The 17798-nt window shown below is 37.9% G+C and overlaps 1 protein-coding gene across 1 annotated transcript in view; it reads right to left on the reverse strand.

Moving 5' to 3' along the window:
- FIG4 (FIG4 phosphoinositide 5-phosphatase) overlaps nt 1–17798 on the reverse strand; it is a 110715-nt gene that overhangs the window by 73514 nt on the left and 19403 nt on the right. Inside the window, exons 5-11 of the mRNA XM_080666320.1 lie at nt 15936–15986; nt 11796–11944; nt 8885–9013; nt 7051–7151; nt 5421–5583; nt 4936–5033; nt 485–618 (exon numbers count right to left, since the gene is read on the reverse strand). Of these exons, the coding sequence (XP_080522446.1) occupies nt 485–618; nt 4936–5033; nt 5421–5583; nt 7051–7151; nt 8885–9013; nt 11796–11944; nt 15936–15986 (825 nt within the window). The remainder of the gene's footprint in view (nt 1–484; nt 619–4935; nt 5034–5420; nt 5584–7050; nt 7152–8884; nt 9014–11795; nt 11945–15935; nt 15987–17798) is intronic.

Raw genomic sequence — 17798 nt, forward strand, 5'->3', positions numbered from 1 at the left:
GTGGAGTAGAGATCTTCTGAAATGACTAGCTAGTTGAAAGAGAATTTATGAATGGTCTAAAAATTGGACCAGAAGCCCTAGCTGGTTTGGCTCAGTGGATAGAGTGTAGGCCTGTGGACTGGGGGGTCCTGGGTTCTAAGCCTGGTCAGGGGTACATGTCCGAGTTGCAGGCTCAGTCCCCATTGGGCGGGGGGGGGGGGGGCGAGAGATGTAGGAGGCAGCCAATCAATGATTCTCTCTCATCACTGATGTTTCTCTCTCTCTCTCCCTCTCCCTTCCTCTGTGAAATCAATAAAAATATATATTTTTTAAAGTGAACCAAAAAAAGAATTGGTCTATTAATTTAAGTTCTCAACAGCCCTTCAGCAGGTTCATAAAAGGAATTGAAAGTGTAACATTTACTTTACCATAGAGATCCGCTTTCTGCTCTTTGATGTCACAAGAAAAGAAAACTATCAAACCAGACAGGTTAATATCTACTCACCTTTTGGTGTACTTGGCCATATCCCAAGGAATGTAAATAATGGTGTGCTCGGGAGGCAGAAACTGGTTGAGGTACGTCACAGCAGCTACAAGTTCTTCACTCAGAATTCTCTCATGCTTTCTTTTCTCTCGTTCCTTTGTCAAATATTAAACATTTTCAGTGTTCTAATTACTTTAAATCAGAGGAACAGAGTTTTAACATTTTTACTTTTCACACAAGACAAGACAAAAAGCCTAAGTCTTAAAGATGCTGACATGAAACCTGCCTATGAAAATTAAAAGGCTGTGGTACATCTACACCATGGAATCCTATGTGGCTGTAAAAAGGAAGGAGCTCTCACCCTTTGTGATAGCATGGATGGACCTGGAGATTATTATGAAAAGCAAAATAAGCCAGTCAGAGAAAGACAAGTATCACATGCTCTCACTCACGTGTGATTACTTTTTAGTTGTCATGAAATTAATTAGATAACCACTGTGGAAACAAAAAAGAGTATCTATTTTGTACAGCTAAATAAATCAAATGGAGAAATTAAAAAGAGCTGCTTTAAAACAGTGTTATATCAGTTCAGGATAGATATATTTAGCTTATTTTTGCATCTGAGAAAATTAAATTATATATCTGGAATTTTTCTCAAAAGCACTTAAATCAACCAGGGAAACAAAAACTTTTTTAACATTCTAATGTCAAATCTGACATTTTATGAGATGGAGAGAAAAGATTATTTAATCAACCTTTGATCATCTCTATGCAAAGAATCTGCTTTATGCACTGTCTGCCCACGGTGGTAGTGGATGGGCTAGTCAACCTCCTTAGGGTCACAGACCCCTTTAACGACCAAATGAAAACTTCACATATGTAAGTGATTTTGCATAACATTTCAAAGGATTCAGAGCCCCTATAATGGCCATCCCAGGGCCCCAGATTAAAAACCTCTGCTGTACAGTTATGCTTGATCTCAGGTTGACTTTCTATGGACCCCCACAGCAGCATTGAAGGCGTATGGATTGCTGCAAAATGTCTGTCAACCAGTGCCTCAAATTTCCACAATCAAGATATGGGGGTTAGGGGTGGGGAGCCCACAACACAGGGTAAAAGAGAAAAGAAATTAAGGAAAGTATTTCACTTTAGAACTTCATATAGAGGCAGAATAAAGAGTAAATATCCTTGGTATCATTCTACACACACACATTCTTTGATTCCCTAATCACAAGTTAATAAGGCTGTCTTGACAGTGAACTGAATAAATATCCTCTTTTATCCTATGAATAAAATAATGACAAAAACAACAAAATTTTATTTCTATTCCACAAGTCAGTCACTTAATCTCCAAACTATTTTTAGTTAATCTCTAGTTATTGTCAGGATTTTTATAACAATAGAAAAATAGACTGGCCTTTAAATATTAAAACAAAAACAAAAACCAAATGTACTTCTGAGAAATCTGGGCAAGAGAACACTTTACAAATCACATGTATCAGATATCATTTCCTGAATCTGTATATTTAATAGAAAATTATTTCAAAGGTCATAGACTGAATCTCCATTTAACTATAGCTTCTAACCAACTATCAGTACTCTATAAAATGAAGAATATCTACAATTTAGGTGAATATTTATATTCCAATAATACCTTGTAATTTAATGTTTTAGCAATAATTTATTTTTATACTATCAACATTTTATTTTCTATACATTTGCTAGAAAAGTGTTCATGACGGTCTTTATTATTAGAGCTGTCTTACTTTAATTTTTCAATTATGTATATGATAGCTACTATTCAATACTAGGCTGAAGTTAGAGATCATCCAGCTATTGCCTTAATTGTTCTGAGTTGATAGGGGGAGAGACGTGAAAATGAAATTTCTGAATTAATGTGAACAAAAGTCTAGAAAATGATGCATCTACTATCTGAATGATTTATTTTTCAAAGTCAACCCCCGGTAGGATGCAATAATTACATAAACCAAAGAGCAACAAAGGGAGAAATGAAGCTGACTGCCTCACTGTCCAATGCTTCCCCTCCCTACCATCCTCCCCACCTTTAGGCCATGTTCCTCCAAACCCTTGATTTAAAACACACACACACACACACACACACACACACACACACACACACACACTCAACCCTGCGCCCTACTATTCTCTGAAATCCCGTGAACATAATTCCTCCCTCAGTATTTCAGATTTCCTCCTTTCCTCCATACCTGATCATCCCTTTTCTTTCCTGTGCTTCATAGGGGATCTCAAATGGATCCTCCCCACAGTCTTTTAAACACATCATCATGATCTCTTTTTTAAAATTGATAAAAACACCAACTGTCTTCATCTTTCACTAGGTACTCCCCCTGCAGGAAGTGCTCCCCCAGCAGGGGCGGGGGTACTGTACTCACTGCCACCGCTGCTCACCTTCACCCCTCGCCTCAGTCTGCTCCGGTCAGTACCCTGCTAACACCAATGAGCATTTCTGGCCTTTTCATCTGACTTGACCCGTCAACATTTCCCACTGTTGACCACTTAGTTTCTTCATCATGAAACATGTCTTCTCTGGCTTTTCATGACATAGCACTCATTTGGTTTTCCGCCTACTTTTATCTGTTTTTCCTCTTATTCAATAGACTCAGACAGCTCTAACTGGACGGTAAGAGCTGGAGGTCCTCAAGACTGGACCAAAGGCTCTTTCCTCTTCCCACTCTGTAGCCTCCTTATGGGCATCCCATCTGTAACCACGCCTCAGCACCTGTAACAGATGATTCACAAAAGTCACATCTCGGCCAGACCTCTCTCCTCTGAGCTTCCAACTCGCAAACCAAACACCTATTTGCCACCTCCTTTTAGAGGACTCCGATCCACATAAACCTCAGCATGTCCAAACCATGCTCACCATCTTGCCCCACAGACTAAGCCGGCGTCCCCACTCACCCGAGTAAAAAACCTGAGAATCAAGCCTGACATCTCTCTCTCCCTCACCTTAAATCCTGCCCTTCACCAAATCCACCTCCTCCATCCACTTCTCTCATTTCTACCACACCAACTCTAGGAGAAACCAGAGTCACCCCTTTTCTGGATAATTATAATAGCCTCCTATGTGGTCTTCCAGCATTGACTTCAGCCTTGTTCTGTGGAGGTCAGAACAATCTTTTCAAAACATAAATCTAATCACGATCCTCTCTACCATGCAGAATCTTCAATGGCTTTCTATTGCTCTCAGGATAAAGACCAGCCTTAAGGCACCCTACAAGAACTCTCTCTTCAGCCTCAGTTCACAACAGGCTCTCCTGCCCTCATTCTCTGGGCCCCAGTCACACAGGCCTTTTCTTCCTCAAACACACCATATCCCCTCCTATTTAAGGGGCTCTGTACCTACTGTTCTGAGTTGAATACTATTCTCTGGTTTTTTGGACTAGTTAATGCCTCTTCCTTCGGGATGCACTGACTCATCACTTCCTCAGGGAAGCCGTCTCTGCCACTGTAAGCTCTCACAACACCATCTACCCCATTACTTCATCGTCTTTCCAACATTACTTCAACATTTCCGCATTACTTCATCGTCTTTTCCAACACACTGTTAGCTCTGTGAAGGCAGGCATGGTTTCTATGGTTGCCCCAGCACAAAAGAGACGTTCAAAAATACTTGTTAAACAATGGACTAAATGAACACAGGATTCCTTGGGTTTGATTAAAATGAGTTATATTTATTAACCAACCTCTCAAGATAATCTCAGATGCTATTAGGCTGTTGGCTGCTGCCACAATAACAAAACCCTTGTTTCCATGCTCTCTTGGCTGCAGACTGAGATTCTTTCAACTCACTTCATTGCAACAAATACAGAGACAATTTATTATCTGGTCTCCCTGTCCTCCATCCTAGACCTTTGACCTGCCTACCTACTCATACACAAGATACAGTGAGCACACACAGTGTACTCTGACAAGGAAGCAGAGAACTACGGGGCGGACTATGCCACCACTTTATCCACCTACTCTCGAGCCACAACAGCACCCCAATTTCTGAATCTAGCCTTTAGGTCCTATTACTATGTATTAATTTGCCCAGGAGATCTTCTGGATTGTCAAGGGAACTGGCTGTATCAAGGCTGGGCTGTGGCTGTTTGATCTCCATACTTCTTTCTCCAAGCTATCCCAGAAACTAAGGCAAACTGTCACCCATATCTAGTTCACTCGAGGAAATCAGGAGACTGACACACCACATCACACTCTTCCCTTGGAAACATATCACTGATTCTCGGCACCCACAGAAGAGGCTACATGATCTAAAGTCAAAGGACAGCAGCTCAGACAGCTCAGACACAGTAAGCCATCAGAGCGTGCTAAGTCTACAAGTCTCTCATCCGGGGAAAGGTAACGCCAGCCTGTCAAACCCCTTGGTGCTGGGGAAAAGGTTGCTCAGTGTGACTAATTTCATAACCACAAAGGTGAGCACATCATACCTTCACTAAATTCAAGATGATGATGGGGGAGCCAAACCTCTGAAGCATCTGGTCAAAATGAAGGGCAGCCACATGTGCAAATGGATCTGCCTGATCCACTGGGGAGAAAAAGGGGAAAAAGAATAAATACCAGAATGGAAACTATAAAACAAGAAAAAAGTATAGGGTTTTGTTTTGTTACTTAATGTTTACAGAAATGCAATTCAACTAATCCACTAGTTCCATTCCCAAATTCCTCTCAAGCTTATCAACACACTCACTCTTCATTTATTGAATTTGAATGATTTTTTACATTTCTGAAGCAATTTACTAGCAGCCAAAATAAAAGAAAAATATAAATTTATGTATGAAATAATAGAATTATCTTCTTTCTAGTACTAAAACTTTGTCAAAACGGAAGCATTTATGAGATTTCTCTGATAATAGTCAATTATCTCTAAATGTGTATAAAGAAGAGTTACTATTAAAAATATTGTTCCACGCACATGTAATAGGTGGTTTAGGCATCATAGTTGAAATGTCCTGAGACCAGTACAAAGGAACTGATCCTCTAACTTGTACATAAGAAGAGTAACTTCCTGCAGTAAAAGACATCACAGAAGCATCGCAGAGTATTTGTTCAGTCTCCACTTCATTTGCAACATCACCCTGTAAAGAAAGGCACATGAAAGATATTTTATGTTCTCAGACATTTTTTTAAAAATATATTTTATTAATTTTTTACAGAGAGGAAGAGAGAGGAGAGGGATAGAGAGCTAGAAACATCGATGAGAGAGAAACATCGATCAGCTGCCTCCTGCACACCTCCTACTGGGGATGTGCCCACAACCAAGGTACGTGTCCTTGACCGGAATCGAACCCGGGACCTTTCAGTCCGCAGGCCGACGCTCTATCCACTGAGCCAAACTGGTTTCAGCTCAGACATTTTTAATAAAAAAAATTTCAAGTACACAAATTATAATTCCTATTCTTAGAATGTTTTGAGAGAGATAAATGTTGATAAATTTTCATTGTGTATATTAGAAAAGAAAAACCATTATATTACAATAAAGGAAGGCAATAAAGGAAGGCAATTAAAAATAACAGAGAATAGGCTAGGAAAAATGAAATGAAATAGCCAGTAATACAAATAGTAGAGAACATCTTGAGTGATACAAAAGGCAGAAAGAGAAAAGAAAAACAATTACATGGAATTATATAGGAGGTTAGGAAGACCAGTGGAATATAAAAATTCAATTCTGAGAACCAAGGAGGAATGAAAGGACAAGAGTGAGAGTCACATAGCATGTGATGGACAGAAGAAATAAAAAAGGGGTCCTGAGGTGGCTTTATCTATAAAAGGTATATAAGGATAAGACAAAAAATAATTTCGAAGGCATTAAAAACATGTCTGCTGGGTTACCTTATGACTATTCAAAAGTAAATATTGTAGCTACAAAATTCTGATTTTTTAAAACTATTTTCATTGTTAATATAATTTTAAAAACAATGTTGCCATTTTAAATCAGGATCAAAACCAATGTCTCACTCACTCTGTCTAATTAATCATCATACATCTGTCTAAGACAAGCTGTCTATTGAAAATAGAGATGGCACACTCAATGGGGATTCCATGATTGATGGCAGGATAGATGAATTTCTGTTGTTTTTCTAGCATGAACAGAATAAGGAGTCTGCCTTGAGCCAAGCTAAAGCAGGGAGAATAGGGTGAAAAGTTTCCCATGCTTTCCTCTCCTTATTCTTCTTATCCAGGATGCACTTCCAACAAGTGCTACCTCCACTTACTCCTTAGGTGGAGGTGCTTTGCTATTTTAGTCTCTATACTAAATATGCACTACAGTTTTCATATATGACAGAAATGGTTCATCTTCCAAAGCATTAGACATTTCGTAACTCCCTGAAGTGTTGCATAACTCGCTCTAAGACAGCTGATTCCTCAGCATATCTGCATATAGCATATTTCTCACAAATTTCAGATAACCTGGAAAACTATTCTCTTGATAATGTCCCAAACTAAGACATTCTACTTTCTAAAATTCTGCTTTGCTTCATCTGTCAGGAAAGTTGATGTAAAAGGTTAAAATGCCAGCGGCGCTATTGTTTTTTCCATCTTACCTCACAGTTTGCACCTCTTTTGAGAAAACGGGTCCCCGCAAACTTACTGGATCTTCTAGCTATTAGAGTGACATACACTGGTCGCCCATAGATCAACAGCTCTTAGAAATCAAGTTAAAGCTCTTCAGCATTCATGACAGTCACACCAAACCAAGAGAATCATTATATCTTCTGAATGGTGCAGGTATTTAAGGCAAAAACAGACCTCCCTAAGAAGTGGTTTCTAAGAATTTCAGAGGAAATGGTCACCAGGTATAGGAATACTGCTCAAGGAAAGCCCTGGTTTGTCCTTGTACCAACTAAAGGATGTAAACAGGTACAACGAATCCTTCCTTAGTCTTCAGAGATCACACAACCCTCAAAGAGAGCACATGTCACCTACCAAGCTATTTAAACTATGAAGCAATATATCATGCTCAGGGAATGGAGTATGAAAGTGATTCAAATTTGTCACCTAACTGCAAAAACTGAACGCTGTGAACTGTTTAACCAACGTACAGCTTTCTAGTATTGCTGTGTCACCTCATTAAACTTTCTCAGCCTCTGTTTCATTTTCTGTGAAATGGTATAAGTACTAATAAAGTAACTAATTTTATTAAGTTGGGAGGACTAGGTCAGGTAATGTATATAAAAGTAATGTGTGGCCTGTAGTAAATGTTTAATAAGTAGTAAGTACTTTTATCATCACACAGACTTCCAGAATTCATTAAATGCTTGGTAACTAGATTAGATTCATCATTTAAAGTAATGAGTTTTAAAATTATAATCTATTATGCTATTTGCGTCTTTAAAATAGGTCTTTAAAAATCTAAGACACAAGGAAGAATGTCAACTAGACAACATGCTAGGTGCACAAATGCCCTACGTGATTTCAAAAGGGTGTGGGGAAAACCTAAACACCACTTCTAGAAAGTGTACACATTGCCTTTCTAAACCTCTAGTTAATCTCTAGTTATAGTCAGACCGTGGGGAGGATCCATTTGAGATCCCCTATGAAGCACAGGAAAGAAAAGGTTTCAACATAACTAGAAAATTAAATAAATGGGGGAAAAGTATTTATAAATTGAACTCACCAGCCTAACCCAAGGCTACCTCTATTATCATACCCTTTCCAGTCAGGCTTTCATTACCTTATGCCTGAACCACTGCAATTTTTCCTAACTCATGTCCCTTTTTCTAGTCGAATTTCACTTAATAGCTTGAAAATGGCTGTCAACTCAAGCTTCCTAAGTAATCCTTTGTACATCACCTTCCTGGAAAAAAACTTACAAAAGTTCTAGCACCAAAGTCCTTAGTCTGACCACCAAAGCAATCTGGTGACTGACTATTTGAGTCCCTCCTACCAAGCCCTTCCCACTACATTGTATCTCCCAGGGGTTTTAAACACAAGCCGCAGGAACACGCCCATGAACTTTTCCCCCTCTACACTCACAGTGCTCCCTCAACCCACGCTCTCACTCCCACTCACTGCTAAGGCCTGACTTTGTTTGGGGCCCAGGCCAAGTTCAACTTCTCCTGTGAACCTGCCCCATCCTCCCCACCTGTAAGTGCTTCTGCTCCCTTTCTCAGATAAGAATGATACTTATCACCACATAACTTAGAATGTACATGGCATTTACTTCCTTATTTTTTATCTTTCTGTGTACATAATAGATCTGTTCAAGTGATCTGTATTCCTCTTTGTATTTTTACTACATGGCATTGTGGGTAAGTTTGCCAGCTGGGCACACAGCATGATAATTATAATCTTATAATTCATAGATAGCTTTCTACAAATTGGTACAGCATGAGGTTAATATTGCATGTCCTAATTTTTTTTAAAAAAAAAGGATACTTGACTGCCCACAGAACCCATGAATAATATACAATAGCCAGTCACGATGCACAGTATTCTTAATTATATCCAGAAGTTCACCATTCCACACATACTTCATATAAGGCTCACCACAGATCCCAAATACACCTGAAAAATAAAAGTTGGTATCAGAAAGATGAGGAAATTGGTTGACATTCAGCTCATTTTTAAGATCTTAAACTTCTGTTTTTAACTTCAAAAAACATGGCTGATTAATAGCATTGCCATTTTCAGTGGATATAATTCATATAATTGTCTGGAACACTGTGCTCATACTACACAAAGTCAAAGAATAAACACATTTTCTGATTTGTGAGAGTTTTTAACCTAAGAGAAAAGACAATGATAGAAAAATTAAGGACACAAACCAATACATGAATAAGACTGAGGTAGCTCAGAGCAGGGTTTGGGAGCACCGCTCTGGGGTCAGAGTCCCAATCCTGGCTCAGCCTCTCGTCAGCAGGTGACAGGTGTGACCAAGAGTGTTACTTGCTATCTCAGTGCCCAATTCCTCACTTGTACCTATATCATGTGGTTGTTGTAAAGATGAACTAAGTTGATAATGCACATAAAGGCCTGAGAACACGCCTGGTGCCTTAGTGATACTTTCATAGTGATAGTCATTATACGAGGCTTTTTCTATATAATGTTTAATTTCACCAAACACAATTTCAGCATATCTAGATGCATTTATTAAACATCAAAAGTTCTATGAAATGCAAAATAAGAAATAAATATATTTATAAGATAATGGTTTAAAAGATTGCAACAGTTCTAGATAGCAGGTAATCAATACTATTTTTCTTCTCAAAACAGGATACACCAAGAGTGTTTATACACTATGACAAATACACTTGTTTTGATTCATAAAAATTAACTCTTCTCTGACCTTTTAAGGCATTACACAGAGCATGTATAACACAGACATGGATTGGAGTTCTGTCTTTGCCACTTATCAGCTCTGTGACCTATGGCAAGTTACTTAACATCTCTAAAACTCAATTTGCCAAACTGCAAAATGATAATACTACTACTATTCACCTCTGAGATACTGTTCAGATTAAATAAAATAATATATGCTAATCGGATGAGCCTGGGATGGGGAGATTATTTTGAATTACCCAGGTAGGTCCACTGAAATCAGGGTCCTTATAAATGAAAGAGGAAAACAGGAGTGTTATCGCGATGTAACATGAAAAAAACCTTGGCTGCCCATTGATGGCTTTGAGGACAGAACAGGGCCATGAGCCAGGAAATGCAGGAAGCTTCTAGAAGATGGAAAGGACAAGAAAACAAACTTTCCCCTACATTTTCAAGAAAAGAATGCAGCTCTGCCCACACCCAACTTTTAGTCCACTGAGAACTACTTTGGACTTCTGACTTCCATAAGATAGTAAATCGGTATAGTTTTAAGCCATTAAGTTTTCGGTAATTTGTTACAGCAGCTATAAAAATCTAATACACACTGTTACTCATATCTATCGAGTACAATTGCTCTAGAGATAGTAAAAAATGAAGTGGCTTCAGAGGCTTAATTCAGGTCCCAGACAGATATTCAATTTTTATTTAGGATGACATGTAGTGCAAATTTACTACTACTTTTAGATTTTCTATTACTAAGGGTGATATTTAGAAGAAATAATACAAGCAAATATTCAGGCACCCATTATTTTACTCTCCACCTGTCTCTAGTAGTGTAGGTTACAATTCACGTATCTGAATCAGGGCAAATTTATGTGATCTGGATGTTCTGAGGTAGGGAGGGTGCACTGGGTTTGATCTTAGCTCAAGTGATAGTCAATCTAATAAACTAACAACAGTTAAGGGCAATGACAGAAATGACATTCAGTGTTAGTAACAGTCTAAGTCTTCTCAGAGTGAACCAGAACCTTTGGCAAAATGCAAATAGAGCACAGCCTCTTCTTGAGGGTCCTGCAAGGACAAACCTTCTGGAACTTTACATTACATTCTACCTCCTACACCCACATCTTCATCACTCTCACTTACTCTGCATAGAACAGGGCCCCCAAGACACTCCTTACTTACTACGTATCCCATAGTAAATCCAATTCAGCTAAACTGCCTTAGCTTTAGGTCTGAAACGATTCCCTCACAACATTCACTTTAGCAATGCCTCTGGCTTTAGAGTTCTGGACCAACCCAAAAATCTAGGGGTAAAGCTACGGATTCTGTTGTGTGACTGATTAGTCCAGGATCTCCAGGGTCATCCTAGGCTGGTCACACAGTGGTCCTGCAGTGGTCCTGACAGAAGCAAGGCCTAGGAGGGACCCGTGGGTCAGGCTGGGACCACAGGAAGAATAGCTTCTGACCTGCTGCACTGGCTCCTCTGGACACTGGTCATGTGATGTTAATCTCAGGCCTCAGTTTCCTACTTAGTCTTTATTTCTTTAAAAGTGCATTTTACCAACTAAGCAGTTTTTATGAGGATTAGGGACTTTGTATATAAATGTCTAGGACACGATAGACAACCCATGGTGATTTTTTCCCCAAAAATTCAGCCTATATTTAACTGGTCACTATTGGGGCGGGGGCGGGGGGAGTGGTAGTGAGTATATTCCAATATTTAAAAACAAAATTCCTTATTTTAACTTCATCAAAGTATAGACCTGAATGCATTCCATAAAAAGTACTTAAAATTTTGCTATGAAATGTCAGCATAAAATTTTCTGGCTGGCTCACAAAATCACCTGGTGATTAATGATCTCTATGAAAATGAATTGGTCAAGTTCATATATCCGAGACAACCTCGTGTAAGGACAAAGAGCAACGAGGGATGGAGATATATGAGGAAAATGTGAGTGAATTTAATGAGAGGCCATTTCATGGAGGCCCACATTAACATACATTAGATGTGCTGAAAACCACCTACCACTTCCACCCTGTGTAATTAATCCTTCATCTTCAAAGATGTCAAAACTCTCCGAGCGAGTCTGGGTCGTTTCTGACTTTAACATCTCCAGGGGCATTCGCAAGACAGTAAGATTATATTGAAGTGAGTGGGACAAATCATAGCTGTAACTGAGAACAGAATTGGAACTTAATAAGAATTACAAAAGCAAAAGATATTTCACAGCCTTGGCTCCCATATGGAATTAAAAACTGTGAACTAAATTACTTAGCAACTGTTACTATACCTAAAAGCAATGCTGTCCAAATAAGCACTGTAAAATATAGTGAACCATAAATATAATTGGAAATTTAAAAATCATTGCATGACTTAGGCATGTGCATGACTAGAAACATACAATACAACATGAGTAACCTACACTCACTGATTTGCAATGTGCATTTTTTGCTTCACACTGAAATCTATCTAACTACATGGCCTTATGCAAAGGTATCACACTCTCATGTATATCTGAATGGAGCTCTATAGATGCTACAATATCCACTATAACAGTACATGGTCTGTATTCCAGTTTAACTGTGAACAAAAATAATTCTATTCATTATTAATGATGGTATTATAACTAACTTTTTTATTAAAAAGGAGTAAGAATATAGCATAAGCCATTATAGTGAAACATGTTTTAGAAAGTAACAGCCACCCAAGTAATTATAATAGAACAGTCTGTGTAAATAAAATTTGGCTTTTAAGCCAAAAGAAACCCTTTAAATACTTATTTGACATAAGTAACAACTTTTATGAGTATCTCTAGTTATATGTATTTTAGCACAGAATTTCAAAAGGTATCAAGACTTCTTTATGTTTATACAAATTTGTAAAATATTTTAGTCATATTTTAAGACACATTATTTCAATCACTACTTCATCTTTAATTTTTCATGTAATTTGTTGAAATTGATTTTGTTTCATCTGTGAAATTCAATTTTACCATAATTATCTGATGATACCACAATTCTAGTTTTACTAGCATCTAATCTCACATGGATAAAAACTGTTGGTTTTTCAATCTCAGAAAAAAAAATAAAATACTTAGGAGTACATTTAACCAAAGAAGTGAAAATTCTGTATGCTAAAAAATTATGACATAGATGAGAGAAATTAAAGAAGACTTAAGTAAAAGGAAAGATACCTTGTGCTCATGAAACAGAAGAATTAAAACTGTTTAAATGCCCATATTACTCAAAGACATCTATAGATTCAGTGCAATCCCTATCAAAATTCCAATGACATTTTTCACAGAAATATTAAACTAAAAAGCTCTGCACAGAAGAAACAGTCAGCAAAATAAAAATGCAACCATGGAATAGGAAAAAAAATATCTGCAAACCATCTATTTGATAAAGGATTAATATCTAAAATACACAGGGAACTCATACAACTCAATAGCAAAAAATAAACAATCCAATTAAAAGTGGGCAAAGGATTTGAATAGACTTGAATAGACAAAGAATACACATAGCCCACAAAATCAAGAAAACATGCTCAACATCACATCAGGGAAGTGCAAATTATAACCACCTCGCACCTGTTAGAATGTCAAAAAGACAAGAAACAAGTGTTGGCGAGGATGTTAAAGGAACCCTTTGCACTGTTGGTGGGAATGTAAATTGGTATAGCTGCTATGGGAAACAGTATGGAGATTCCTCAAAAAAATTAAAAGTAGAGCTACCATATGATCCAGCAAGCTCATATCTGGGTATATATACAAAGAAAATGAAATCACTATCTCAAAGAGACATCTGCACCTCCATATTCACTGCAGGATTATTTGCAATAGCCAAGATGTGTAAACAACCTAAGAGCCCGTTAACGAATGAATATATAAAGATGTGAACACACACACACACACAGGCACATGTGCATGCATGCATAATGAAATATTATCCTATCTAATAAAAGAGTAATATGCAAATTGACCATCACTCCAACACACAAGATGGCTGCCCCTATGTGGACACAAGATGGCCGCCACAAGATGGCCAGCAGGGAAGGGCAGTTGGGAGGGACCAGGCCTGCAAGGGAGGGCAGTTGGGGGTGATCAAGCCTGCAGGGGAAGGCAGTTAGGGGTGACCAGGCTGGCAGAGGAGGGAAGTTGGGGGCGACCGGGCCTGCAGGGAAGGGCAGTTGGGAGAGACCCAGGCCTGCAGGGGAGAGCAGTTGGGGGGGACCAGGCCTGCAGGGAAGAGCAGTTAGGGATGACCAGGCCTGCAGGGGAGGGCAGTTAGGGGCAATCAGACTGGCAGGGGAGCAGTTAGACATCAATCAGGCTGGCAGGGGAGTGGTTAGGGGGTGATCAGGCTGGCAGGCAGAAACAGTTAGGGGCAATCAGGAAGGCAGGCAGGCGAGTAGTTGGGAGCCAGCAGTCCTGGATTGTGAGAGGGATGTCCGACTGCCCATTTAGGCCCGATCCTACTGGGCAGTCAGACATCCCTCAAGGGGTCCGAGATTGGAGAGGGTGCAGGCTGGGATGAGGGACACACACCCCGTGCACGAATTTCATGCACCGGGCCTCTAGTTCAGCTATAAAAAGAAAATCTTGCCTTTTGTAGCAACATGAATGGATCTTGACAGCATTATGCTAAGTGAAATAAGTCAGAGAAAGACAAATACTGTATGTTCTCACTTATATGCAGAATATAAAAGAACTGAGCTATAGATAGTAGAGTTGTAGTTAACAGGGGTGGGGGTTGAGGGAGTGGGAATGGGAGATGTTGGTCAAAGGGTAAAAATTTCCAACTGTAAGACAAATAAATTCTGGGGATTAAATGCACTGCACGGTAACTATAATTAATGATATTGAATTATATACTTGAAATTTGTTAAGAGTAATCTTAAATATTACCGCACAAAATCAAAATTATGTGAGGGGTAATATGTGTTAACTAACTTTATTGTGGTAGCCATTTTTCAGTATATACATGTATGTGATCATCACATTGCATACTTTAAACTTACATATGTTATACGTCAATATCTCAATGAAGCTGGAGGGTGGAAGAAGTTTTTTACTTGAAACAATCAATTCTTCCTATTTAAAACAATTGCTTTATGCTAGCTAAATCTTAAGAATGTAGTATAGTTTGTTTGTTTGTTTGTTTGTTTGTTTGTTTATTTATTTTTAATCCTCACCCAAGGATATTTTTTCATTGATTTTTAGAAAGAGTGTAAGAGAGAGGAAAAGACAGAGAAATATCGCTGTGAGAGAAACACATCGATTGGTTACCTCCTGCATGAGCCCTGACCAGGGCCCAGGCCGGGAAGGAGCCTGCAACCGAGGAACATGCCCTTGACTGAAATCGAACCCGGGACTCTTCAGTCCACAGGCTGACGCTCTTAGTATAGTGCTTTTTAAAGCTTACTTATGAGACACACAAATTTTACTACATATTTTTACTAATGGAATGACTCGATCACAAGTCAAAATGGGGATGCAGACAAAGTTGAAAAACATGAAGAGAAGACCACCAAACTTCAGAATTAACTCACAGATGCTATAAACATAAAATTAAGCAATAAAGACTAAAAACAGATGATTGAGACAAATACAATGAAATATACACCCAATAGACATTTGTGGAAGTGAAAATTATTTCTTTAGGAGCCCTTCACGACACAGTCCTACTATTCAAATAATGAACTTCCTTCAGGGTTTTACATCAATGAAGACAAAACCACTCTTACCTAGTAGATATGTTTTAGTTATTTCATGGGTAAATGGTTAATTACATTAACAATTTTAAAACAATGCAAAGTACCCCATTCAGTATATGACACCAATAGCTACAACACTCTATGTCCTCTTTTGGTCCCTGTGACTCAAGTCCGTACTGGTGCATGCTATTTTGTGTTCTACTTTTTAGTTCTGACAGTATTCTGATAGATTTTTCCACTTAGCACAACTCTGTATCTATTAGGCCTACATATTGGTCACACCAGTGGAAGTATAATACCCTATCGTGATGCTCTACCATAACTTAGTATTGTTTTACTGTTGGCCACTTAAAAAAAAAAATACAAAAAGTACTGATGTGTCCTCTGATTCTGTTTTTACCTCCTAAACGTTTAATTGGCTGAAAGGAGAAAAACTAAGCTCAAGCTTACCTAAAGTAAAAATTGCTAGATAGATCCACATTTTGAAATATTCGTAGGTACCTAAAAAAAAAAAAAAGCATATTACTATTATTTTTTCATAGCTTAACATATACTCAAATGTACATTTATGTTTGTAAATATGCTCATTAAAACTGAGGAATTCAATCCATAACTGGACTAAAGATTTCATCTGAAGCAATTTCTGTGTGTGTGAGTTAATCCTTACTCAAGGATATTTTTCTATTGATTTTTAGAGAGAGTGGAAGGGAGGGGGAGAGATAGAGAGAGAGAAACATCTATGTGAGAGAGAAACATTAACTGGCTGCCTCCCGCATGCACCCTGACTGGGGATCAAGCCTACAACCAAGGTATATGCCTTTGACCAGAATCAAACCCGGGACCCTTCAGTCTTCAGGCCAATGCTCTATCCACTGGGCCAAAAGGCTGGGGCTGAAGCAATTTCTAAGTTTGTTGATCATCCCTTCAGAGAACCTTAACCTTACATTAGACATTTCCCTCATGACTGATTATGCCACAGAAGGAAAATCATGTACTTGCATGGGGCACTTGGACTTGTTTTTACAATGTGCTTTGCAAATGCTTTGAAGTTGGAGACAGGAGCGTAACTAAAATAAATAACCAAAATGTTTCTGAACCACCATAATTTTAAATTGGAAAGTGTTTTAAATTGAAAAAAATGTATATAGAAAAAATATCCACATATCTACCACTCATGATAAATGTTAAATTTTTTCCATATTCATTTTAACTTTTTAAAGATTTTTTTATCACAAATTTTTCTAAAACATTTTTAGTAAGTGGCAGACATGATGACACCTCACTCCTAAATATTTTAGTACATACAGGGTGTCCCCAAAAATGTATACACATTTTGAATGATTACAAAGTCAGTGTTTATTAACATACAGTTTATTTTCAAAATTTAAAAGAATCTACAGAAATGAATAATTTTTTTTTGTCAATGCCTGTTTCCAAACTGATGACCATTCTGGTCCAGGAACTGCTGATAATGTGAAGCAATGGAATCACAAACATCAAAAATCATTTCATTCGGTATTTGTGTGCCCTTAATTCATCAACTATTGCCAGTTTTGTACCGTAAACTTTATATTTTATGTATTCCCATATAAAAAATGTCTAGTGGCACTTTAGGATAAATTTTCATTGTTCAAAGCTTAGTCTGGCTTCACCCATTATTTCAAATCACTTAAACCTGAAAAGGAGTGAATATTAAGTGAGTTATCAGCTGTTAAAGTGTGTTTATATTTTTTGGGACACCCTATATCTATTATGATAAAAACAATCTTGTAAATAATCACAATATCGTTATTACAACCAAATTTTTATATTGATTCAATTTTACCTTGTCTATAACAATCCATATACAAACTATTCCAATAAATTCCTTAATAGCTCTGTGTGTATCTATGCATGCACACATTTTAATCCAGAATTCAACAGAAATTCAAGTATTACATTTGGTTGTCATGTCTGTTCTAAATTCTAGAATAGTCCTCTGGCTTTTTCTGTCTTCATTGACATTGACATTTTTGAAGAGCCCCAACCAGTTGTCTTACCAAATGTCCCACAATATGGATTTGTCTGATTTTTCCTCATGCTTAGTTTCAAGTGAAATATTTTAAGCAAGAAAACTATACAGGTAATACGTGTCCTTCCCATTGTTTCACATTAAGAGGCAAATAATGTCATTTTTGCCTCATTCTTGGTAAAGCTAAGTTTGATCATTTGGTTAAGTATGTTTGCCATTTTGTTCCTCTTTGTAAATAATAAATAGATTAATATAGTATATGTTGAGACTTAATGAATATTCTATTTATCAATAATAACTTC

Source organism: Plecotus auritus, assembly GCF_963455305.1.
Source record: "Plecotus auritus genome assembly, chromosome: 4".
In the NCBI taxonomy this organism is placed as follows: Eukaryota; Metazoa; Chordata; class Mammalia; order Chiroptera; family Vespertilionidae; genus Plecotus; species Plecotus auritus.